General features: G+C 42.0%; 1 protein-coding gene across 5 annotated transcripts in view; it reads right to left on the bottom strand.

Moving 5' to 3' along the window:
- Positions 1–313: 313 nt before the first annotated feature.
- Positions 314–26,449, bottom strand: part of DNM1L (dynamin 1 like) — a 67,532-nt gene continuing 41,396 nt past the window's right edge. For 2 of the 5 annotated variants that reach the window (XM_067536218.1, XM_067536217.1), the window contains 7 exons: positions 25,166–25,258; positions 17,799–17,855; positions 16,585–16,662; positions 8,409–8,576; positions 7,379–7,488; positions 4,808–4,967; positions 314–3,449 (listed from right to left, as the gene is read on the bottom strand). In XM_067536218.1, coding sequence (XP_067392319.1) covers positions 3,393–3,449; positions 4,808–4,967; positions 7,379–7,488; positions 8,409–8,576; positions 16,585–16,662; positions 17,799–17,855; positions 25,166–25,258 — 723 coding nt within the window. In that variant the 3' untranslated portion in view covers positions 314–3,392. The other 3 variants (XM_067536220.1, XM_067536219.1, XM_067536221.1) reach the window with 2 other exon arrangements.

Raw genomic sequence — 26,449 nt, forward strand, 5'->3', positions numbered from 1 at the left:
AGGATTTACTGGGCACAGAAACGTAAGCCTCTAGAACTGGTTCCTCTAGATTTAAATGGAGACATGTAGACAGGTAAGCTGCTTTTTCTATGGCTGTAGGTGTCCATCAGAGACTTCAGTTTCCTGTGGTGGCCAACTGGCATCTCACTGTAAAAGCTGAAGTTGCCAGACATTTATGGGAAATAGGATTTGAGATGTGTTTACGACATATATTTTAGAAATCCATTTGATTGGGAATAATGTTCTTACGTTTGTGCGCACTCCCCCCCCCCCACTCCCACCTAACCCCACATAAGTAAAATTTAAAACTGACCACTTAAAAAAAGTCATTTATTGATATGAAAGCTATGTGCAAGTCTTTCACACTATCAGTTTTATTTACAGTAGTAACATACATACATCAGGTATTAAATGTCAAATTTCTATTTCTCTAACTTGTTTTTCTCCCTTGATTACTTACTTATGCCAGTAGTTCATAGGATATTGGATTTGTTCAAGATGTGCAAAAAAATAGCTGTTCTTGATGAACAAACTTTTAAGCTAAATTTCTCAAGAGATGTTAGACTTTTATCTCCATAGATTTAGGTTTCTATGAAAAAAAAACATCTTACAACAGTTTGTGTGCACAAAGCGAAAAACAGAAAGGGTTTTAAATGAAGTCAAATCCCTCCACCTCCCCAGTAAAAAGCAAAAAACTAGAGCCTGGCCTACACAAGGTTTCTTTCCCTTAAATTTTCATGCCATTTCTTCCATTGATGGAAGCAATAATCAGTGCTAGCATGGACAAAGTGCCAGTGACTGCTGGCATTTTAACCATCCAATTATCTAACTGCTTAGACTAGTTCTAGACAATACAGTGCTTAAAACACGAGCAGCCACTTGAGTCTTATTGATGCTAAAACTCCCACTGCTGTACTAGAACTAGTGATGGGAAATTCTGGGACAGCAAATTCCAACATAGAAAAAGCTGTATAAGTGTAGCTATATTAGAAACCTAAAGTTCAGATGGTGAGGGGTATTTGACGTTCTTCCTCATAAGTCACAGTTGGGTATCTGGTATAATCAATACATTATAGCTTATTTAATCAAGGGATGATGTAATGTTAAAGCATAGATTTTTTTAAAAAATATGCACTGATAATGGCAGACCAAGTTCTTTTCTTTCAATTCATTATATATCCTCAACTTATTTAGAAATACAGTGAGACCAAAATATTACCACAACATTTCCAAAAAGAGTTCAGGTCACCAATGCTAATTAACACAACCAACTGTATAATTTCTTGTGAAATTTACCTTTCACATGAGTAAGTGCACTCATTTGCTTTGTGCAGCCTTCTAAAAGTTCACATGACTGAAGTGTATTTCTTGATGAGACGGTAAATTATATTTGCCACAATCACTGATTAAACTTATGTCAGCCACTAACGTGTTGAAAAGTAGCATTTCTAAATCAAGAGGGGGACCAGGTGGGTGGAGGGCGAAGACTAAGACAAGGAAGAAGCATAGCTGCAGAGAATTTAATTGTATTAAAAGTGGATTCCAATTAGAAAAAAATTAAAAATAATTCTTCTGCTGGTTACATTAGCATAAAGCCTGGTTTGCAGCCTGACGCCCTTTCTCTTCTGACCTCATGTTTCTAGAACCACAGAAAGCATGTTTCCCTGATAAAGAAAACAATTTAACATTCTTACGTTGATTAAATAGAATATTTAACATGTAAATTTCCAGGCTGCTTGCCAATGTGGAATTTAATGTGGCATATTAGGGAGATGGGACAGTTAACCCAAACAATGTTGTTTCCATCTGTTGATCTTAATTCAATGCGAGTGTATCAGTGATAAACTAAAATTGAGAATTAGCCATTATTGTAAATTAGTTACTTAAATGTCTGGAAATGATCAGGTTTGTACAGTTATAACTTTAGCACTTTAAATAGGAATTTCAGTTTCTGTTAAATGATGAAATAGTGAAGGAACAGTGTGTGGGGGAGGAGATACCGCAGTTTTACTATATTGGTCTAATGCACTGAGAAGAGCCATAAAATGTGGACAGCAATGTCTATTTAATTCTTCCACAAATAAATGTGCATGTGTGGGAAATAACATCAGAAATACCATCATAAACATTTCCACTTTATCAAATAAATAAATCTGTGTGAAAAAAACATGCAAGTGTGCTGGAGTTTAAATTCAAACTGTAGGAAGCTATAATATAGAACAATTAAGATTTTAACTTTAAGAGGCTAGTGTGATCAACGTTACTGTGCTAGCTACAGCCAGAAGAAAATAACCCATCAACTTCATTCCCAACCTAATGTTTGTTGATCTTAAAACAAATTGGGTTGTTTTAGAAAAATGCCTCACAGCATAGTAAAATTTGTCTTCCCAATGGGCAGTACTTAAAGTAGATTCTAGTATAAACATTTTAGTCCTGCTATCTCTTCCACAGATACTCTTAGCCTTCATACTTCCCAAAATTATTTGAAAAGAACTAAAAAAGGATCTCCCCCCACCTCCTTGTCCAATTTAATTTTAAAAGAAACACTTACTATCCCACAATAGTTTTGAAATTCATTTTATTTTTAAATTCTATGAGAACAATTCTGCTAATGGATGGTCCAGAGGTTTGGTCCCAGGGAGTGAAGGGGTATCTTGCACTTGATTATCATCCCCAACAATGAAATGCAAACTCTGGTGCACATTCAGGGGTTTGCACTAACTCTTTAGTACATTCTCCTGTTTGTTTTAAAGTTCCAGGCCAACTCATCTAAAGTGAAACTCATTTACCCAATTCAAAAATTTGTTTTATAATGCTGCTTTCTTTTAAACTTCTGAAAAAAATCGGAGCATACATAGTTATTACATGGTAGACATTTTTACTAGGCCAGCTATCAAATTCAGATCTCCATTTGCCATGGTGCATGCAATATATTCATGAAAGAAATACCTGGTGCTTTCTCCTCTTCATGGTATTTAAACCTCTATTGTAAAAACAGCTTAAAACTATGCAACAAATCTACGCTGTCCATTTTACCCACAGGCAACTTGTTTAGCAAGCCAGGAACTGGAACTTTAATGGTTCTGCCTAAGTTTAAATGAGACTGTCATAGGACAGTAAACTTGGTCTGTATTATTTGCACCAGAAAACTGGTAAGGAAACATTTAGAGCCATTTATTGTGTGGATTAAATATGACTTGTTTTGCAAAGTACAGCATACTTTTCTGTCTCTAAGCCACACCAACTGTCTTTACATGAGCAAATTTACACATAGTTGCAGTACACAGATAAGAGTTCATAAATAAAATTCTACCAAGTATACAATGCTTATCAATTTTCAAGTCATCAGGATTCTCCACCCATACAAACAGTGTGGTGGGTAGAGATAACCTTCACCAAAGGTGTGTCTCTCGAATCTCAGCAATAATCTGACTGGCTCGCTGCAATGCCTGCACAACAGAGGGGAAAAACACAAGAAGAAATATCAAATTTCTCCATATTTGCTTCTCATGCGACAACCAGGATAATCATTCTATAGAAGACAGTGTCAATTCAATATTTTACTAAACAAGATCTATTGTCGTTTTCATTGCAACAGCATGGGAGGCTTAATTCACTAATATTTGTAGAGGGCTTTCAGATTTCCAGATGGAGCATACTACAAAAGTGCAAAATATTACAAAAACACAAAGGTATTGTCAAGATTGTAGCCCACAGTTATTGAAAGTGTTAGAAATTCATGCAAAACAGACATCTCAGTTTAAAAAGGAGAGTTCAGTTCCAATCTCTTCACTTGTATTCTGCCTAATTCATGCACCACTGGGATTGATGTCTAAATCCTGGCAGCTTTCAAACCGCCATCATTTTAAACAAACAACAAATAAACCAGTTTTTGTTAAGTACCAGCAATGCACTCAGGACCATACAACACAGATGGCTTATGTCCCAAAGAGTTTACAATCTACAAGATTCTCTCTTTGATTCAAACATGTGGTTCAGGTAAGAACAGAGATTTAAAATTACACTTGCTACATCCAGTCCTGGAACAGTGAGAGTTTAGGGATATCTGGTATCTCAAACAGCCAGAGTCAATGCCTGCTGCATTTTATGAGAGAACTGACCCACACAATTTCTCCCTCACTGTGTTGATTTGCTCTTTCAGAAAGCATTTTTACCTGTGCCAATTCAGTGCAGAGGAATGGAATTGGCAGCCTTGGTACACCTGAAAATGTGTGGAAAATCAGAGCTTTGGAAAAACCAATTCTACTGTATTCATGACAAGTTCAAACTCACTGCAGTACAAGAAATACAGCTACAGCATCTGCAGTCTCAGCCAAACCCAGTGCAGTATGTCACTAATCAAAACCTTTAAGACAGGAGTTTGGTACTATTCACTGAAATCAGCACAGACATTTTTTTTTTGTGGGGGGAGAGAGGGGAAGAGCTCTTAACCCCACCTTCAAAAGGAAATTCTGTCAAGGGAGGGTTAAAAAGTATGTTGGAAAACCTAACGAAGTTCACTGCTCTAAAACTCCTTTATAAAATAAAGATAATGCTAATCCAACAGAGTTGAGACCGGGGTTTACTCCAGGAGCTAGATTAACGACGTATAGTGATCACTAGTATTTCATTATTGCTTTCTTGCTCACACATGACTTCTATAAAAGAATGAACTAGATCAAGACAAAAAAACTGACCTGAATCCAAAAAGCATGGCAAAAACCTGAAGACTTATATACATGAATATCAGCAAATTGAATATGATGCTTCAGTTTAACTATTCACTGGGTGTTTTGATTTTCAATACCTTTAACATGTCAGCTGCCTCCTTTCTGCGCTGTGCCATGTCCTCAGATTCAGTCAGAAGGTCATCTAACAACAAGGATTTGTACAGCTGTCCAACTAGCTCACTCTGAAGAGTGTCTTTCACGTGATTCACCAGAAAATGCATCACTGCCTTTGGCACACTGCAAGTGAAAAATAACAAAATATCAAACAAGCCACATGAAGACAAGGCATTAGCTATTCTAGATTAACATGCAGTTTGAGTAAACCTAACGTTCCAGTGCAAGCAATTATACACAATCTCAACAGGAATTAAAATGACAGCAAACTTTTACAATGTGTCCTAAATAGCTGTGAAGTGACCGCACAGTCCAACAGCTGCTAAGTTTGCCTGTAGGATGGCCCCATTACAAAGTGAACGACCCTGAACAGTTGTACACCAACTGTTAGGTCTCAATTATTTTTTACTGCAATAGCATCTAGAAACCCTAATCCAGATTAGGCCCCATTGTGCTAGGCACTGTAAAAACACTAAACTCTTCACATCAGGTTCTCTCTCAATATCTAAATAGATAATGCAAAGGATGAAAAGGGAAACAGAGGCACAGTGAAGTGACTTGTCCATGGTCACACAGCAGGTCAGCGAAAGAGCTGGGAATAGAACACAGGTCTACCAATTCCCAGCCAGTATCCTATACATTGGACAATGCTGCTTCTAAAGCACCACAGAGCAGGAAGTGATAGAAATTTCAAAATGCAAGGAGAGTTTAGACAAAACAGTTTGGCCATAACCCAGAGTCAAGACTCCTATTCATGAAAAGGCAGCCATGGAATCTAACGACAAGTGACCAAGATTTCACTTTTATGTCACACTTGAAATACCAAGAAGGAATATTGATTTAATATGGATTTCAGTAGTTAGAGTGCCACTCAACTTCCTGCAGTAAATTTAAAGTACTGACCCCGCCCTGCTTATGGAATCTGACAGGCTCATAGCACAAGCAGAGCTCTTCTGACAAAGTGGAAAAATCAGGCTAGAAAGGAATTGGCAAGATAAAAACCATGCACTTCTTGTGGAGTGATAGGGTATGTTTTCACTGCAGTGAACTCAGGTGATCAGCACCCAGGTCGGACCACCTGGGATAGCCTAACCTGGAGGTAAGTAACCACACTGCAAAGCCATACCCAAGTTAATGTGTCCTCACTGACGCTATCTGTCACTAGGACTTTCTGGGGGCATATCCCAGGGGGTTTTTTGTGCTGCAGCAAGCCAAGCTACTCTGGTTCTTTCCCAGTGAATTGTGGAAGAACTTGTCTGTCCTTCTAGGCATGTGAGAAGACATTAGAAGACTGTCAGCAATCAAGTGATTTAACGTCTCCTCAACACAAAGCGAGCAGGTTACCAACCTGAGTGAAAATGGGTTTTAAGCCTACAGCCCCAGATGAGCCAGCTAACCTAGGTTGAAAGCACCGCTAAACTCACAGCAGATGATTGTATGGATGAGTGGATGACAGGGGGCTTGGGGCGACACCCAAGTAAAAGTCTGAGCTAACACTGCAACTACACTTAGAGATGAAAGGAACAGAGTGCTCTTTTCAGTAGCCATTTCCTAAGACAACTTTTCATGGGAACACATAGTGGCTTTTAAGTGTTGTAAAGTTACACAGTGCAAAAATAAATAACCATGACACATACAGTATGTGTGAGGGTGGGGGAAAGTGCATGAACAAGGGAGAGAGAAATTATGTAGGGTAGCACAAGAGGATATATAACTTGGAGTCCTGAGATAAAGTTAAGTAGAGGTAAATTAAGGTTGAATATCTGGGGTAAAATTACTTTTGAGTAGCATTGCAATGGAAAACGAGGAAACACCATTTGAGTCATTTAAAATTAGACTGGACGGAATACTGGAGAACCATCTCGTAATGGTCATGGTATGGGCTAGACAACCTGATCTAAGATCCAACTTCTACAATTCGTTTTACTTTGCCTACAAAAAATGGGTAATTGCTGATTTTTCTGTAACACCTTCAGTTATAAAACCATTAGTCACCTCTTTGCTTCATTCTTCTTAGCAAATAAAACTGGCCGACAGCAACTTTAAAGACAGTCTACACGGCAGAGGCAGCATGCTTTGGCATTACTACCTCTTGCCGTATGGCTGAGGATTGGCACACACGAGTCGAAAGAGTCCTGTAAGAGCCTCCTCATATGCAAGGCCAGTGGCTACAAAGCCGGGCCATTTGAATGCTTAACTGTACTTAGGATGTATGCCAATTATTTGCCCCAATCAATAGACTGCAGTATGCTATACAAAAGCAGACATTCCCTTTAAAAGTAAATGAAGTTAAAAGTGCAATACAACAGAGTACTAAAAAAACAAGAACTAGTATTGAATGCTTTGAAAAAGTGTGCTCTTTTAGTGGACTTCAATTTTCTAAGGAATCAAATTTCAGATTCTCATTGTAGAGCTACTAAACTCTGACTAGAGAGATAAAACAGTACACAAGAAATGTTATATTCAGCAGCAAATAACATGATTATATTACGCAAAGATTTGTAAGATTTAGATGTCTACAAGTTAGCTATTACCTGTCCTGAATGTTCTTCCTGACAATAAGGAAGTAAGATTTGATAAGTCGTTCAATCACTTCACAGTCTCGCTGCTCACGGGCAGACAGTCTGCGTGCAACAGGTACAGGCTATGTGAAAAAATAAAGACATCAACGTATTTTAATGTTTACAAGTTGACTTTATTTAAAACACTACCTACTTAGGATAGCAGAGTGGGTACTCCACTCATCTTTCTGCTTGATTCCAACTGGTGTTGCAACAGGTGTTTACCCTCCCCAAAACAGAATTAGAGATGTTTAGACAAGTCAAAAACATGAGCTCTGAAATGGAGGGTAAGAGGTAGAAAAGGCAGGAAATTCCTAAGAAAACAAACTCAGGCTACGTCTTCACTGACGGCAGTAAATTCGCCGCCGTCAGATCGATTTCTCTGGATCGACTGAGCAGTCAGTGAAGACCCGCTCAGTCGATCCAGAAATTGACGTATTAAGACCACCTTCTCAAGTGGCGTAGCGCTGCGTTCAAAGTGCAGTGAAGACTACATGCAGAAGAGAAACAGAGAAGTTGATGGGAGTTATGCAAATTTTTTGCGTAGCTTGCGTAACTCCGGTCGACTGCCACCAAATCTCAGAGGTAAGTGTAGACAAGTCCTCAGAGAAAAAGGCAGCAGTGATTTAATTTAAATCAAGCGACTTTGGTTTTTACAATAGCTCATGGTTTCTGACAGTGAAAGTGATTGTCCTCTTGATCCTACTGAAGTCAGAGGCAATTTTGCTGCTCTGACAAGAGATTAATCTTTTTATAGCATTACTGAAGTAGACAAATAGTCCCTCATTTAGGAGTGTGTGAAAGTAAGTCAGTTTTCCCCAGTTCCGTTCCATGAACTAAAAGGAAAGGAAGTGTTAACAGCAGAGGCTCTCAGAAGGAAACTACCTGTCCATATGCCAAATTCAAATTCTACAGATATAGAATTAATACAGACTAAAATTCTGGTTCCTGTGCCTGAGCTAATCATGAGCAGTGCAGCTATATCATCTCTTCCATAACTCACCACATCCAACAAGTTTACAGCATGGCCTTTTTGAGGACTGGCAGGTAAGACGGTAACTGGTTTAGATTTTTCCTCCATTAATAGCTCTTCAGCTTTTGAGGGTTTCAACATTCCTCTCCAGTTGCCTGTTCCAGGTTCTTGAGTCACATCTCCCACTCCAGGAGCAGCCTGCAGAAACAGGACAAAGCAAAGACACATTGGTCAGCCAAAAGTCAAGCACTGCAAGGCAGTCTCCAGTGAAGCTTACTACTACCAGTGTGTGGTCATGGGTGGCTCACTGGCATAGTTGCAATTTACAGTGTACATCCCCTTCCATCATTTCATTCTTGGCTGCCAACAACTTTTCCCTTCTTCCAAGTTTCATCTTAGGTGATGGATTAGAGGGGACACATTCAATTCACTGTGACAATGTAGAACAATGTCTGCGTAAACAAACTGATTACAATTTTTCAAATATGCATAATAGCCTAAATCCCATTTCAAAAAAGTGAATTAGGCACTTAGGAACCTAAATCCCACCAAAAGCCTGAGACTTGGCTTGTATCCACAGGAGCTTTTTCTAGTATATTATAATATTATAATTTAAGAGCTATAGTTATATTGGTATAACTCCCTCACGTGGATATTCTTATTCCAAAATAAGAGTGTCTGCTTTTGGTTTTATCTTAAACCGCTTTCAGTGTGACATAAGCAAAACCAGAATTCTGGAATAGGAGTGTCCCACAGGGGGAGTTACACTGGTATGATTATAGCACCTTAAACTCACATTTTCCCTTATAGCAGTTTAAGGTTTCCCATGTAGATAAGCCTCAGGTTCTTAAATACCTAGTTCATTTTGAAAATGGGAACTAGCTTCCTAAATCATTCAGAAAACTGGAAGGAGTAGCTTTTGTTGAACACATTTGGTTCAGTAAGTACATTTCTAGGCAACAACTCTAAAGGGTTTGAATCTATTGAACATGAACAAATTTTCCAGTGCCTCAATTCAAGTAGAAGCAAGAATTGTCCTTTACAGTAACAGCTGTAAAACCCCATGCATTCATGTTCCCAAGATATTAAAAACTTGTATATGTGCCGCAAAGCTTTAGGGATCTGTCTCCAATGAACCAACTGCTCAGCCCCTCCTTGTGGGTGAGTTGGCATACTATGGGACAAAAACCATTAAATAGTCCAAATCAGCAAAACAGAAGGAACTCTCCACTCCATCCACTGGGAGACAGGAAAAAAACGGCATTCTCAGCAAGCACAGCTTCCCTTACAGAGAAAGGATGACACACTGGTCTTCATCTCCTAATAAGAGGATGTAACACCCCACTCTGGGTGCCACATTACAGATGCTAAATGAAAAAAATATTAGTAGGTGTTACCATTGCATTAGTTTGAAGGCTACACTGATAGAAGCACCCATATTCACAGAACCTGATCATTTTCATCCTGCACCATTCCATATCCCTAACAACTGTTTTATTCACCCTGCTCATTTACCTTTGACAAAGAAATTACTGTCTGTGAAGAGAAATAAGACACTTTGGGTATGTCTACACTGATGGCAGCGAATTTGCTGCCGTCAGATCGATCTTTCTGGATCGACTGAGGGGTCAGCGAAGACCCACTCAATCAATCAGCAAGTTGACCTAGTAAAACCACCTCTTCAAGTGGCGCAGTGCAGTGGAGACACTGCACAGAATGGAAGTACAGCAGTCGACGGGAGTTACGCAAGCTACTCTGTGTGTAGCTTGCATAACTCCCGTCAACTGCTGCCAAGTGTAGACCAGGTCTTAAATCTCATAGCTGCAACACTGACAGCCTTGAACTACTTCTTACATCTTGTTTGAAGTGCAAGTGGAAAACAAGCCAAGCCCCATCTACTGTGCTCATGATTAAAAAATTAATAATTACCAAAGTTTTTCCTGGGACAAAAACGAACTAGAAGCGCAAATGAATAAATAAGGCATATATACTCAACAAGTTAATGATAGATCAGTCTAATCAGAAGACAACCCAATTTTATATCTGACCAATTCAACTGCCCCCCTTCAGACAGGTTTTTTTTTTTTTAAAACACAATTGTTAAGTTATGGTACATAAAACATACTGATCTGAAGTTTTACAGTTGTAATCTTAACTACTAACAGAACAGGTGACATTAAGACAGAAAACAAAGACTTTAAAAAAATGAAGTTACTTACCTGTAATTTGAGGTTCTTTGAGATGTGGTCCCGATCCGTATTCCACTGTGGGTTATGTGCATGCACCATGCACCCAGATCTGGAACTTTTGAAAGTAGTACTGTCTGGTGGTCCGCACATGCACCCTGTACTGGCCTTATGGTTTCAATCAACGCAATAAAGGGTGCGGCAGGCTGCCAGCATCTCCAGTTCCTTCTCTAACGCATATATGTGGTGTCCACAGCAGAGAGGATGGTGGGTGGGTCTGGAATACAGACAAGGACCACACATCTCGAAGCACTTCCAATACAGGTAAGTAATTTCGTTTTCGAGTAATGGTCATCATCGTATTCCACTGAGGGTGAATAACAAGCTATGTGGGAGGATGGTGCGAGGAAACTGTGGAACAGAGAAATGCTGCTCCGAATGAAGCGTCTGTCGCAGAATCATGCACTAGAGCGTGGTGTGCAAAAAAGGTGTGTACCAACTTCACGTGTCTGCCTTGCATATGTCTACGAGGGGCACATTGTGGAGTGCGGCTGTGATTGATACTTGTACTCTTGGGGAATGAGCCCAAATCCCTTCAGGTGGGGATCATCCTGATAATTGATAGCAGCACGTAATGCACCCTGAGACCACTTGGAAATTCTCTAGCTGGAAATGGCTTGAACTTTGATCCTCTCTGCTATGGCAAAAAAGCATAGGAAATTTCCAAAATGGCTTTGTCCGCTCAAGACAAAAAGCCATGGTCCTGCAAACGTCTAACAAGTGAAGTGTCTGTTTCTCATTAGTAAGGTTAAGATTCTGTCACGGATATTTTTAGTAAAAGACAGGGACAGGACATGGGCAATGAACTATTAAATAAAATTCTAAGAATAAAAAATTCATAGAAGCCCACCACCTGAATTTTACTAAAAATACCCTGAGGAATGGAGGACAAAGAGCACTGCCAGAGCTCACAGCTGTTCTAGCTCCACCGCTGCTCCTGCGGCAGGGGCTGACCATTGCTGACCCAATCCCAGACACTGCTTTGGCCAGCCCAAGGCTAGCCACTGGTTGGCTGTTTGGCAGTCCCGGAGCTAGCCAGCTGCTGCTCTGGCAGCCCTGGGCCTGAGAGCTGGCTCCAGCTCTATCCCAGAAAAAGTCACAGAAGACCCAGAAAGTCAGGGAATCTGTGACCTTCGTGACAAAATCATATCCTTACTCATTAGAGGCATGAGGCTTGGGAAAGAAGGTAGGTAAGTGTATGGGTTGATTGAGGTGGAATTGGGAAGCCACCTTGAGTAGGGTCATGGAGTGAAGGCGTAAAGAGAACTGGTCTTTCTGTAAAGTGGTGAAAGGGGCGTTAGCCATCATAGCCCCTCAGTTCACCAACCCTTCCAGCTGATGTAACGGTGACAAGGAAAGCAACTTTAATGGAAAGGAGGTCAATGAGCAGGAGGCCATAGCTTCAAAGGGAGTGGTCATCAACAAGGTGAAGACTGTTACGGTTCTAGTAGGGTGACAGGCTGAATGGGAAGGTATTTCCGCAGAAGGCCCTTCCAGAACCATACAGTTAAGGGTTAGGTAAATATCGAATGGCCATTCAATGGTGGATGAAAAGGGCTAATGACAGCTGCATGCACTAAGGCAAGTTCCAAGTTCTTCAGACAAAGGAAATATTCCAAGAGTAGTGGGATGCCCACAGCTTTAGGAACAAGGTCCTGCTGTGTAGCTTAGGAAGTGAAATGTATCCATTTGGCTCGACACAAGCATCTTGTGGAGTCTTTCCTGCTGCATAGAAGGACATCTCACACTGCTAGAGAGCACTCCTGTGCTAATGGAGGTGTCCATCCAAAAACCAAGCCATCAGTCAAAGCATGTGTCTGAGTCTGCCGCTGTGTTGGGCCAGTAGCTCTGGGAACAGCCTAAGCGTGAGCAGAGGGTGCTTTGACATTCAGAGGAGAAGCAGGAGCCAGAACTGGTGAGGCCAGAAGTGGGCAATCAGGATAGTTTTTTTTTCTCATCTGATCTTATCAATTACTCGTGGTAGGAGGGATGGGGGGGGGGGGAGGGGGGAGCATAGTTCATCCAGCCCCACCAACCGATGACTAAGGCATCCCCCTGTGATTTAATTCCAATTCCTCCCCTTGAATAATACTAGGAGCCTTTGGTGTGGGATGCAAAAAGACCCCTCACTGGGGTTCCCCACCAACCAAAGATGTCCACAATTACTGAGTCGTGCAACTCTCATTCGTTGTTGGTTGCAAAGTTTCTGCTGAGCGCATCGGCAATCATGTTCTGGGTGCCCAGCAGGTAGGCTGCTGTTAAAAGGATGTGATGTGTGATGCACCATTCCCATAGGTGTATAGCTTTGGCACACAGGGCTCGGGATCTCATTCCCCCTTGCTTGTTTATGTAGAAGACTGTGGTGGTGGTGTCTGACATGATGAGAACGTTTTGACCCTGAATAGTTGGCAGGAATGCCTGGCAAGCTTTGCGTATTGCTCGGCGTTCTAATACGTTTATGTGCATTCTGGTCTCCTGTGGCATCCAGGAGTCTTGTTTCATGCGGTCGCCTATGTGAGAGCCCCAGGCTGTGAGGAATGCATCCGTTATGATCGTCACAGTGGGTGAGGAGGAAGGAAGGTCCTCTCCGAGCAGACTCACAGTGGGTCCATCCACCATTGTAGCAAGGAGAGGACCTGTGGTGGCATACTGAGCAGAGTGCGCTTGGGGTTGATGAGTGGGGAGGTAGACTCTTTGTAGTCACTGTTGAAGAGGGGCACAAGTGTAGGTGAGCGATAGGTGTGACATATGTGCAAGCTGCCATGTGTTCCAAGAAAGAAAGGCAGATTTTGTCTGAAACAAAAGGGCTGGAAGTCACCAAAGTGATTAGTTCTTGCATTGTCTGGAACCTGTCCCGTGGTAGATAAGCTCAGGCGGAAGTTGCACATATGCAAATACCTATGAACTCCAGTTCGGTTGTGTAGGGCTTAAAGTTGATTTTCCTATGTTGACAATGACCTCCAGGGAGGAGAAGAGTAGAAGCAATTAGAACCTCGATTCCTGGGCTTCTTCTTTGGACTGTGCTGCTATTATCCAGTCGTTCAGCAAGGGAAAAATGAGGATCCTCTGACATCTGAGATAAGCTACAACCACTGAGAAAACTTTTGTCGCGGGACAGTGGTACGTCCAAATGGTAGGACCCTGTATTGAAGGTGTCAAGATCTCACCTTGAACCTCAGGAACCTTCTGCGTGTTGGGTGTATATCAATATGGACGTAGGCATCCTGCATATCGAGAGCCATAAACCACATGCCTTTTTCTAGGGAGGGAATGATGTTGTAAGTGTGACCATGCAGATTCTTAGTTTGGAAATGGAATGGTTGAGGTGTCGAAAATCCATTAACAGACTCCATCTTTCCTTCATTTTGGGGACTAGGAAGCAGCTCGAGTAAAACCCTGTTCTTTGAAAGGAGTCTGGGAATAGTTCAACAGCTCCTTTCTGAAATAAAGAGTCAGTCTCTAGCTGGAGGAGGTCGTCGCGTGAGTGTTCCATGCATGCAGACCAGGAAAGAGGGTGGGATGGGGGCATTGTTATAAACTCTATGACAAAGCTTCCCTGGATAATATCTAGGACCCACCTGTTTGTTGTTATTGCTTTCCATGCTGGAAGAGTTCGAGATGGTCCACAAAGGTGGTAGAGTGGTTTGACAGCTATCTAAGGACACTCAGAAACACTGTTTACATGATGATTGGGAGTGTTGCATGGATGACGGGGTGGTTGATGTAGGCACATGGGGTCTGTGAACCTTAGGGTGCTTTTGAAGAGGCTCATATGACATTGGTGGTATTATAGGGCCCCACAACTATGCGACTGGGATAGGCAATAGAACTTCCTCTTGGGTGCCTGTTTGTAGATACCCACAATGGCTATAAAGTCCTTTAGGGAGTGTAGGAACTTTATCTATCTTCTGATTAAAGAGATGCGATTCGTCGAATGGGAGGTCTTCTATAGTGTTCTGCACCTCCCTGAAGAAGCCAGAGAAGTGTAACCAGGATTCCCTCCTCACAACAGTCCCTGTTGCCACGACACAGGAAGCCATGTCTGCGGAATCCACCGCAGCCTGTGGCATAGACCTAATGAGTAACTTGCCCTTCTACAGACCTGCCTGGAATTGGCTGCAAACCTGCGAGGGCAGCTTGTCTGGAAATCAGCCAATCACCCATAGTTAATAAAATCATACTTGGACATCAGGGATACATAATTTGAAACACAAAATTGGAGTCCTGCCAAGGAGAAGACCTTTCTGCCCATGAGGTCTAGCCTCTTACCCTCTCTATTGGATGGGGGTAGAGCGGTGTTGTTGCTTGGAATGCTCTAAAGGAGGAAGTTGCTTAGAACGCTCTGGGGAGGAAGTTTGGCAGGAAAGATCACCAAAGTGGCTTCCCAAGTCTTAAATCTGATGCAAAAGGAAAATCTGAACAAAAATCTAAAGGGGATACAGAACAAAATAATAAATCTAAACTACAAACAATACTAAGGATATTTTTTGTAAAGTTTTGGAAAGTTCGTTACAAAGACAATAGGAGAGTAAAAGCTCCAATTCGAACCAGGTGGCGGTGAGAAGGAATTGGAGACGGCGGTGGCCCATCACGCCCTTTCTCGCTTCGGGCAAAACCACAAGGTGGTGCAGGGTGCGAACCGTCGAACAGTACTACTTTCAAAAGTTCTGGTTCTGGGTGCACGTGCATAACCCTCAGGGGAATACAACAGGGTCTATCACTCGAAGGCAGCAGCTCATTAAATTTTCAGCTAGTGGTTGGACTTCTGCCAAAAATGACTTTACTATCAGATTAGGTATTAAGCCACAGAACACCACAACATAATAGTGATCTCTAAATGCAACCCATACCCCTTCAGCACAGAATCAGTCATGTATATCGCTGTGGAGTCCAACATATTCCAGAAACAATCTCACAAGTAACACTACATTTTGTTATTATTAAGATTAACAAATACAAATTTTATACAGTGAACAGGAAGGTATTTGAATTCAACAATTCCCCTGCAACCACTGCAGCCATCATAACGTCTAAGGGGAACACACCATCACTGGTACACAAAGCCTTGTGTAAAAAGTGCAGTTTTCAGCTTTTGTTTAGGTGCTTGTGGTGTATTAGACCCCCTAAATCACTGCTGCAGTGTGTAACTAAAACTCCAGTTTCAACTAGAATTTATTTTAGGTTCTAGCTACTTTATCCAGGGCGGAGACAGTGTCTCTGAATATGTACGTGCATCATCTAGCACAACGGGGCATAAAGCCTGACTGGAGCCTCTAGATGCTCCTGCGATAGAAATATTCAATAGCAAACATTTCTGCCTGTAAAATAAAGATGACTAGAAAAAAAGCTTTTCACACAGGTGCAATGTGAATGTACAAAACAGACAATACACCAGAGCAGAAATATAAAAATCCATTGCAGGATGTATTGTACAGAGACAAGTAAATTAGTTAGCAGGGATTATTTTTAAGACGTCAAAAAGGAAGTTCAGTTAGAAGAGAGCCTATAAATATTCCCTGCAGGCAGCAGGACACACATTTTTAGTTTATTTTCTGCTTTCCTCCATTAAATGTTAAGACATATTAAAACATGTAGTTTGACAAACATGTTTATAATGTTGGATTACAGCATTGTAGTTGAATGGACTATTTTGGAGAACCAATTTCCTGCAAATTATGGCTCTGCCCATTCGTACCATAATTCATTGAAAACAAACATGCCGATAACGAAAGCAATGAAATTTCTGTCTGAGTGTACATCGCCCATTACTTGGCTTGTACAACCTAATGTAATATGAGTAATGCTAGGCAAATTCAGCACTACAGGACACATGATCTGACAGATGCAGAGGACACTGTGCCAATGACAAAACACTATGTATGTGAACTATTTTTGTAGTATCCAAGGAGCACCAAAACAGGACTGAACATGCAGTGCTTATAGGAAGAATCAGGACAGACCTTGCCATCAGCCTCAGCAGAAACAGCAGAAGAGGTCTCCTGGGAGGCAGGTGTCAATGCACCTGGAGGTTTAGTAGACTAAAGAAGGTAAGAAATGCAGAAAAAAATCAACTAAGGGCAGACACTGAATGCGCCTAATACATTCATGCATTGTTCTCTACTAACAACATCTTTAGCTACCCAGAAAGACATTTTAACTTGTAGATTTGCAAGCAACACAATATGACCAGGAGAAGAATCCCAAAGGGATTAAAAAGCAGCCAATTAAAAATCAAACCCCTCTGGGTTGTTTGGTTTCCAAATCCTCTCCAATTCCCATGCTACTGATTTAAACTCAGCTTTACAATACAATCAGAGAAAAGCACAATGTAATGGGCATGATCAAACAGCACAGAAAACAAGCTCTGTACTGCTGCTGCTTAACATTCCCAGTTCATCTCCAACTGGTTCACACTGATCCTAGGTTGATCCTATAAAGTAATATTGGATACATTCTGAAAGCTTCTCTCGCTTTTTAAAGTTTTGTTCATTAACCAATTTTTAAGTTACAAATTGCAACAATTCCTGCAAAGCTTAAACAGTATTTTGGAGATTCATGAACAAGATGTTTTGCACCAGTCCGGGTTTATAATAATTTCACAGAACACTGAGTGCATGAAAGAGTCTAAAATAATGACATATTGCCCATATCCATAACTAAGCAGACTTATGTCACTTAGTTTTGTCTTGTGTGTACTTATCAATTACTCAATTTATCCCGAGAACCTTGCAAACCTAAAGGAGCTGATGGGATACAGCTGAAAGGGCTATCATGGCCAATAGGTTGGAATTGAACAAATAGGATCTCTCTCTAAACTTGAGAATAAACTCATGCTTCATCTTAATTGTCTTCTTCCAGAGAATAAAATGCTGCATTCTCAACTATAGCTCTCAAAGTGACTTTAATAGTCTGAATCGTCATGTTAGCACTAAGAGCTCAAAAAAAAAAAAACCACTATACTGTTCAGGATTAAAATCCTCAGATTTTCTCTCAATCCACATTTAAGCATACAAGTTATGACCCACTTTTTCTTTAACACTTACAAACACATTAAATCTCACCTATTTAACAAGATGCTTGTGCATCGTAAGTGTATAATACAGTTCTCACACCTTGGATCAAAAATAGTGCATTAATCTTTTTTTTTTTCAAACAAAAACCAGTATACACTCACCTTGTCTCGTGGCATAGCAGAAGGCAATTCTCGGGCTAACCTGTTACGTCTTTGCTCCTTTAAAAAAAGCCAGAAAAACTTTGATTATGTATCACACTGTGTCAAGGCACATTCAAACTTTACTACTTCAGGAACAAGTACCTAAATTGTAAACATGTCTCATATTATTGCAAAATAACTTTTACCCTACACTATGGTGTTTTAAATCAAAACCTGTTGGCAGGATAAAACAGCTTTGAAGGATTAAGTGGCCAGAGCTAATTTGGCATATAAACTCTGAACCGAACAAAGTATTCAATGCACAAAGTATTCAAGGCACGGATCATTCAAGCCTTTAAAAACCAAGATATAATTTGGATCAGGATGGATTCCCTATAGTATTCATTAAGAAGTATGTTTATGAAATAATCCGAAAGGAAATGACTACTAAAGCAGATGGTTAGCTTAATAATTACTGGCCCAAAAGGCAGGGGGAAAAAGAGAGAGAGCTTGCACTAGCTAGCAACAAAGTAGTAGTTGAAGGAAGTCAAGGTGAATAAGGGGAAAGATTGGAGTTTTCTGGTGATTAAGAATAGATCTCTCACTAGCAAGGACAAAGAATTACACACTTAGAAGAAAAAATATTTCAGATCCAGGTTTTGGGGTTTTTTTTTTTTTTTAAGGAGGATGTTAGAAAAGAGGGTATTGTATACTATTCAGAACATGTATAAGATACCATAAGTTTACATGCACTTACAGAGTCCTCATTCCTGCAATCGGATCACCACAGACAGACCTTGTTCCCACACTAAGTCAATGGGAGTCCACCTGCGCAAATCTGATGGCAGAATTGGGGCCATAGTTAGGAGACTTGCCCCCAACAAGCTTACCATTTATATAACACAAAATAAATAATAAAGAGCAACAAAATATAAGAGACAGGATGGGACAGTAAGAAGCCAATGAATGATGTGGTTGGAGAAGTGGGAGAAGACATGAATGTTAGGATAGGGAGAAGTGGAAAGCCTCAGGATAATGGCCAGTTCTCAACATCTATAAGGCTATTTTCTCTTTCAGAAATAAATAGGCTTTTTTCTTCCCTAAATATGAGAATGTTACTCCCCTGTGCAGTAACTGAGGTTCTTCAAGATGTGTCCCCCTATGGGTGCCCCAGTGTAGGTGCAGGAGCACCCCCTGCACCTAAGATCAGGGATCTTCATCAGCAGTAGTGCCTGTCGGATCGCACATGTGCAGCTCCCCGCCATCTCACGCCATGACTGGGATGTAATTATAGCACTGCATGGTCCAACCACCCCTCCCAGTTCTTTTTAAGCCATAGATCTTATGTTTCAGCTCCGAAGCAGAGGCGAGGAGGGCGGATAGTGGAGCACCCATAGAGATACACATCTCAAAGAACCTCAGTTACTGTACAAGGTGAGTAACCTCTTCTTTTTTGAGTGATGTCCTTATGGGTCCTCCACTGTAGGTGACTAAAAAGCAGTGCTCCCAGTAGGAAGGCTAGGGCTTTAGAGCAGCATTTACTGCAGATGATAGGACAATATATCCTAGGGGAGTATCTGCAGCATTGTTGTGAGTGACGGCATAGTGATGGGTAAAAGTGTCCAATGATGCCCATGTGGACGCTTTGCAAATGTCAACAATCGGGACATCATCAAGAAAAGCAATGGAGGTGAAGAGTGAGCGGTGGAATGTGCTCTAGTTACAGGAGGAGATTGTCGATCGTAGCTGGTAAGAACAGATTATACACCGTGAGATCCACTTGAAGAGACATTGCTTAGAGATGGCTGTGCCTTTGGATCTTTCAGCCAGTGAAAAGAATAAGATTTTCAGAGAGGTTTAGTTCTGTTCAAGTAGAAAGCTAATGCTTATCTGATGTCCACGGTATGCAGTGCTGAATCCTGTTGGTTGCTGTGAGGCTTCGAAAAGAAGCAAGAAAGGTGGACAAGTTGAATGAGATGGAAAGAGGATGGTAGCTTGGGTAGAAATCTGGGATGTGGACATAGTGTAACTGTCTTTATGAAAAAAGTGTGTAGGGGGGTATGCCATAAGAGCTCCAATTTTGCCAACCTGTCGGGCAGAGGTGATAGCAACAAGAAATGCTGTTTTCATAGATAAGTGAATGTAAGAGCATGTTGCCATTGGTTCAAACGGAGGTCTAGTAAGAGAGGGTAGGACAAGGTTGGCTCCCGTATGTGAGGGTAAAGATTTTGGAGGCCCTTCAGGAAATGTTTTGTGAGCGGGTGTGTAAAGACAGAGTGGCCATTTATGCAGCCGTGAAAGGTTGTGATGGCTGCCAAATGCACACAGATGGAGCTGGTGCATAATCCTAATGGTTTAAGGTGGAAAATATAGTCCAGGGTAAGTGGTAATGGAGTGCTCATTGCTTTGACCTGATGGGAGGCACACCAACATTGGAATTTAGTCCATTTGTGGAGATAAGTGCACCTAGTCATGTCACATGTGCTATTCAAAAGTACCTGTTTGACTGCTTCCGAACAAGTTATTTCCAAATCCTGGAACCATGGAAGAGCCAGGCTTTCAGGTGGAGCATCTGTGGACTGGGTTTGAAGATGTGACCCTCATCCTGTGAAAGGAATTGCAGAGTCAGATGGAAAAAGATGGGCCGGCATACTGTTATGGGAAGCAGGTAAGTATACCAAATCTGTTGTGGCCATGATGAAGCTAAAAGGATGATATGGGCTCGGTCCCCTTGTATCTTGTCAGGTATTTGAAAAAGAAGGGGAAAGCAAGCGAAGGCATAGAGTAGCAGTGCATCCCATGAGATGAGGGCTGAGTCTCCCAAAGATTTGTCCCCCAGTCCTGCTCTGGAGCAGAACTGAAGACATCAGGCATGTTGCAGTGTGGCAAAAAGATCCATGGTGGGGAATCCCCAGTGGTTGAAGGTAAGCTGAAGGATTCGCGTATCTCGTTCCCACTCAAGATCATGGGAGAATCTCCTGCTCAATGAACCCGCAGTGGTGTTTCGGTGTCCAGGGAAGTATGCAGCTGAGATGGTGATGTTGTGTTGGATACACTAGCTCCATAATTTCAGTGCCTCCAAGCATAAAGAGTGGGACCTCGCTCCACCTTGCCTGTTGATGTAAAATATGCAGGCAATATTATCAGTCATGACTCTAATGGTGCAATGTGCGATCAGTGGAGAAGTGTTGGCAGGCATTGCGGACTGCTCGTAGCTCTAAGAGTTTGATGTGTAAGGTGGATTCATTTATGGATCACCTGCCCTGCACTGTATGAAGGTGAAGGTGAAGGTGCACTCCCCAAACAATTAAGGAGGCGTTGGTTATTAGAATCATGGTCATCGCTGGTAGAAGGAAAGGAATCCCAACGCAGACGTTCTCAGGCTGTCCCCATCAGAGTAGTAAATCCCTGACCCTCACTGGAATAGGTAAGAGTTTGTGCAGTCTGTGCCTGTGAGGGACATATACTGTACATAGCCACACCTGAAGACACTGCATGTGTAATTGTGCATGCTTTACCACAAACGTGACCAAGTAGCTGGAGATACATCCTGGCGGAGAACCGGGGGCAGGCTTCTATCTTGGAAACAAGATCGTCTATAGTCGAAAATCTGTAAGCTGGAAGGAAGGCTCTGGCCGGGATGGCATCCAGTTGTACCCTGATAAACTCCAGTCATTGCATGCACATTAAAGTAGATTTTCCCAAGTTCACATGGAGGCAGAGATTCGTGAAGAGGTCCATTGTCATCTGGATGGCGCAAAGGTATCCATTCTGGATGGGACCTTGAGGAGACAGTCATCTAAGTATGGAAAGATGACAAAGCCTTGTTTCCTTAGGTAGGCAGTGACTACCGCAAGGACCTTGGAGAATACATGAGGGGCCATCAACAGTCCGAAAGGCAGCACCTTGCATTGATACTGGTCAGTTTCCATAGTGAACTGGAGAAACTGTCTGTGGGCAGGATGTATTGTGATATGGAAATGTATATCTTGGAGGTCGAAGGCCAAGAACCAATCCCCCTGTTCCAGTGCTGGGATAATGATGGAGAAGGTAACCATCTTGAAGCACTGCAGTTTGACTAATTTGTTTAGGTTTCGAAGATCCAGGATCAGGCGCCACCCACCAGATTTCTTTTGGATCATAAAATAATGGGAGTAGAAACCCTCTTCTCTGTATTGGGAAGGAACCGGTTCTATGGCTCCCAGCTGCAGAAGATAATTTATTTCTTCTCATAGAACGGGTTTGTGAGAGGAATCCCTGAAGAGAGACAGGGAGGGAGGGTGGTGGGGTAAAATAGATAGAAAAGGGATGGAGTATCTTTTCCTAATGATCTCTAGGACCCACAGGTCTGATGTAGTTAACCTCCCTGATGGAAAGAATGGGGCTAATTAGTTGCCAAACTGGTAGGATGTCAGAGATGGTTGATGTAGCTAGAACAAGGGGGAGTCTTCTCAGGCCCTTGACCACATCTTCAAAATTGTTGTGTGGCTGAAGGGGTTTGAGAGATAGCCCGTTGAGGACTCGCATGTCAGCGTTTGCTAGGGGCTTTTGTTGCTGATGTTGAGTGTTATGGTGCTGCTGGGGAGCATACAGCAGTGGTTGGGATTATGTGGGAAGATGGTATTTCTCTGGGCACCTCTGGCACTGGTGTGTAAATACCAAGAGAGCGAAGAGCAGCTGGGAAGTCTTTAAGGGAATGTAGTGATTCATCCCTATGATCCGTGAACAATTTGGAGCTCTCAAAAGGGTAGGTAGGTCCTTCATAGTGCTTTGTACCTCCTTAGGGAGGCTGGAAAGGCACATGACACCTGTCTTATGACTATGGCAGTTGTGACAGACTGAGTAGCGGTATCTCCAGAGTCTCAAGAGGCTTGTAAGGCTGTTCAGACCAAGACATAAAAGCACCTGGAGTAGTTCTTTTTTTGTCAAGAACTTCTGTCTTGACAGAGTTTTTGTATTTTAGAGTAGTTGAGGTAGTTGTACTTGGCCATGAAAGCCTCATTATTAGACATGCGAAATTGGAGCAAGGTGGACAAATAGGCCTTGGGTCCAAATAAATCCAATTGCTTCCAATCTCTGTCAGGATGGGTGGACTGAATTTAATATTGGCGTCCTTTTTCTTGCACCGCATTAACTACTAAGGAATTTGGAGTGGGATGAGAGAAAAGAAATCCCAAATCTTTTGTGGGAACGCAATATTTTTGTCTGCCTGTTTGCAGGTTGGAGGGATGGACTCCGGATCTGCCAGAGCCCTTTAGCAGGATCGAGAAGGGCAGAGGCCATAGAGAGGGTTATTTTGAAGGAGGATGTGGGCAGGAGATCAAGCAGCTTATGGTTCTGATCTTGTACTTGTACTTCCGCTAAAGGAATCTGGAGGAAGTTTGCAATCCTGCAAAATAATTCTTCAAAATGCTTGAAGTAGTCAGCAGCCATGGGAGGTGAAGGCATGACAGCCTCATCAGGGGAAGAAGAGGAGAAATGTAGGGGTGGCAGAGCTTCCTCCCCTTGTTCTTGCTCCTCATCCATTACCAGAGGAGGCTCTGGTGGACTGGTGGAGAAGGCAAAGGTGTAGGTCTCTGGCTTTGCTACATGGGAGGCTTCCTGAACTGTGCTCTGTAGATGGCCCAGGGATCCTGGTATGGCCAATGTGGAGGGAGCAATACGTGGGGTTGCATCCATGGAGGTTCAAACCAGTGTGCTGGCTTAGGTTTGGATTGTGAATAGTGAGGAGGTGTAGAAGAAGTTGTTTGCGTTTGTCTCGTGTAAGAGGGTGTGATGGAGCACTCTTCCTCTTCTTCCTCCTCCTCACTGCTGGGGAAGGAGGGTGCTGTCCTCAAAGGAGAAAGGAAAGTATATCATGAGTCCAGTAGGAGGATGGAAATGGGGGGAAGGCTGTGTTTGAGCAGTGGTTACTCAAGCATGTCAGATATAAGTAGGTCTTTATGGTCTCTGAACTCTGGAGAGGAAGGAGCATCATCAGCATGCATGAATCAGTGCCAAGGGAAAGATGTATTTCACTGAGCAGCCAGCAAGTGGACTGAAGACTTGCTCGGTGCTGAAAGCTTTGGCAATGCCAAAATGGGTGCTGGTGACAATGGTTTTGTCGGTGCCATAGCACTCAAAGTTGATCTGTCTTAGAGTCTCCAGAGACAAAAGTTGGTGCCCAGGGCTTTAGCTCTGCCTGCTTAGGGTCTTTAGACAGTTGTTTTGTTCCAGCACCAGAGGTACTCAGACGGGCCCTGGGGCTATGCCCCCTGTCTGAGGATGTTGAGGCAACTGACCTCGCAGGGGATAGGGTGTTTTAGCGGGTGGGGCCTCAGAGAGTGATGAGGGAGCTTATCTCCTCTTGTCGGAGTGGGAAAGAGACGACTTTCTCTTAGAGGGACGTGGGGAATGAGGATTGGTGGATGACCTCACAGAGCACAAAAGCTGCATGGGGGAGAGTCCAGGCCTCGGTCCATTGCTGGACACAGTGATTTCTCCATGATGAGAAGTCGTAACCGAATGTCCCAGTCCTTTCTGGCTCTGGTAGTCAAGTCGTGGCAGTGGGAACGCTTTTATGTGACGTGTCCCTCTCCCAGACAGAGGATACAGTGCGGGTGGCCGTCCACTACCAGGAAGGCAACCCAGCAGGGAAACAAAAACTTATGCTATAAAGTAACGAGTAAAGTGAAAATTTTAATGTTTTATGTTTTAGATAGAGGAAAGAAGAAAGTACTAAACTACACTAAAAGTGACAGGCAAGACACTAAGGAGGTAGAGGGAGAATGGGGCTCTGCTGTAGATTGCATCCCAGACGCAACACGGCAGAGAAGGAACTGGGGGGCAATCGGACCACACAGCATTATATATACACGTCTCGCTCACAGCATGAGATGGGGCAGAGGGGGCATGTGTGGTTGGACGGGCACTGCTGATGAAGATCTCTGATCTCAGACACAGGGGGACACTGGAGCACCCATAGGGACATCTCTCAAAGAACTATCGCTTGTGCTAAACAATGTACATTAGTATCAGTCTTTGTTCGTGCAGTTTGGGTCTTGTCAATTAGTTTTGTTTGTATCTTAAGTGGCATTTGAAGCATATGGAATTAGTATTTACAATGTATTATCTGTTTATTTTGCTTTGTATATTTTTAAACACACTATTTTAAGAAAAGATAAGGAATACTTAGAGATGCATTGAGAAACATGCTCCAGAGGAACATATACACAATGTCTTTCATATATATTTACGGATTGCAATTATAAAGGTTTTCACATCAAGCATATAATGGCACGTCAGTTGTAAAAGAATACAATTTATGCTCAGATTTTTTTTAAAAAGGGTTCATCTTACTTAGGGTTCCCCTCTAAATAATCAGTGACTCAAAATACTTTTTTCCTTACCTCTATGTTGTTGTTCATTAGACCACAGGCATCAGCAAAGTCTGGGTGTTTGGTGTTGATATAAGCTAACTCAATAGCCACCAAATTATGAACCTACAGGGAGAAAAGTCATTCATAGTATAGATTTTATGAGTAAATTTACTGCTAGAAAAGGGTGATGGGCTGGCAACCATAGAAACTGCAGTCTAATTATCCACAGGATAGCATAAACACCCACAGAGTCGCCTTTGCCCACACTGCCCTGCAGATGCATTTCATTTCTGACTCAAAAGGACAACTTCTCAGGGCAAGAAGGTAATTCATCCATCATGACATATTCAAACTTTTCCCTCTATTGACACCCACCCGGCAAACTGGCACTCTTGTTGGCATTTTCAGGCAAACACCTGTCCACTAGGAATTGGACTGAGTCCCAACTCATTTCATACTGTCCACCTAACAGCTGTGACATAGCAACGTTCAATCACAAACATCTGCACCATATTTGAGCAAGTAACCTGAGAGACTGTCCTGGAGTCGCTGATGCCATCCAGTACTGCAATAGCATGTTTTGTACATTAGTACTGACTATCCCATTCTTTATCATGAATCATGATCAGTACCATTATATTTAAGATTGAGCAATGAAATGAAATTACAAAATCCAATCCAAGACAACTCATGCACCATTTTCTACATTTATACAATTTTCTAAATAATAAGACAGAAAACACAGCTGTACAAGAGGATAAGATTAAAAAGACTTGCTTTAGCACAAAAAGTGTCTTGGGGTAACTCAGCTCTAAATACGATTTAGAAATGGACAAACACCTTGCTAGATTTGTACAAACGATAAAACAGTTATTTGTAAGAGGATAGTACCAAATTTAGCGTTGACACTATAATTCAGGAAAGGAGAACACTCACTGCAGAAAGAACATATTTCTGGCTCACTTTTAAGCAACAGGAAAACAAAGCAATCACTGTGGTTATGTCAAGAGAATATAAGTTTAGAAGCTGAAGGTTTGTATCAGTCAAATAGTACACTGATTCAAGACAGCAATTACTACTTCAATTTCTCATTCAATTTGCTTTGATTCTGTTTCTCCTTTCCCTTTCCTACATCAAGATAAAAAAATTACAAAGAAAGCAGCGAGGAAGAGAAACACCACCAGAGACCCCGATTCCATCAGACATATGTAACTAACTATACTTCCTAGCCAAGGATTGCTTTAAAAATCTCAAAAAAACCCCAGTCTTTAACATTAACACTCTCCAAGCTTTGACTTGTTTGAAGCTAGAAAG

The sequence above is a fragment of the Emydura macquarii genome, unplaced genomic scaffold (assembly GCF_026122565.2).
Source record: "Emydura macquarii macquarii isolate MOO-44397 ecotype Brisbane River unplaced genomic scaffold, CSIRO-AGI_Emac_v2 contig_3530, whole genome shotgun sequence".
Classification (NCBI taxonomy): domain Eukaryota; kingdom Metazoa; phylum Chordata; order Testudines; family Chelidae; genus Emydura; species Emydura macquarii.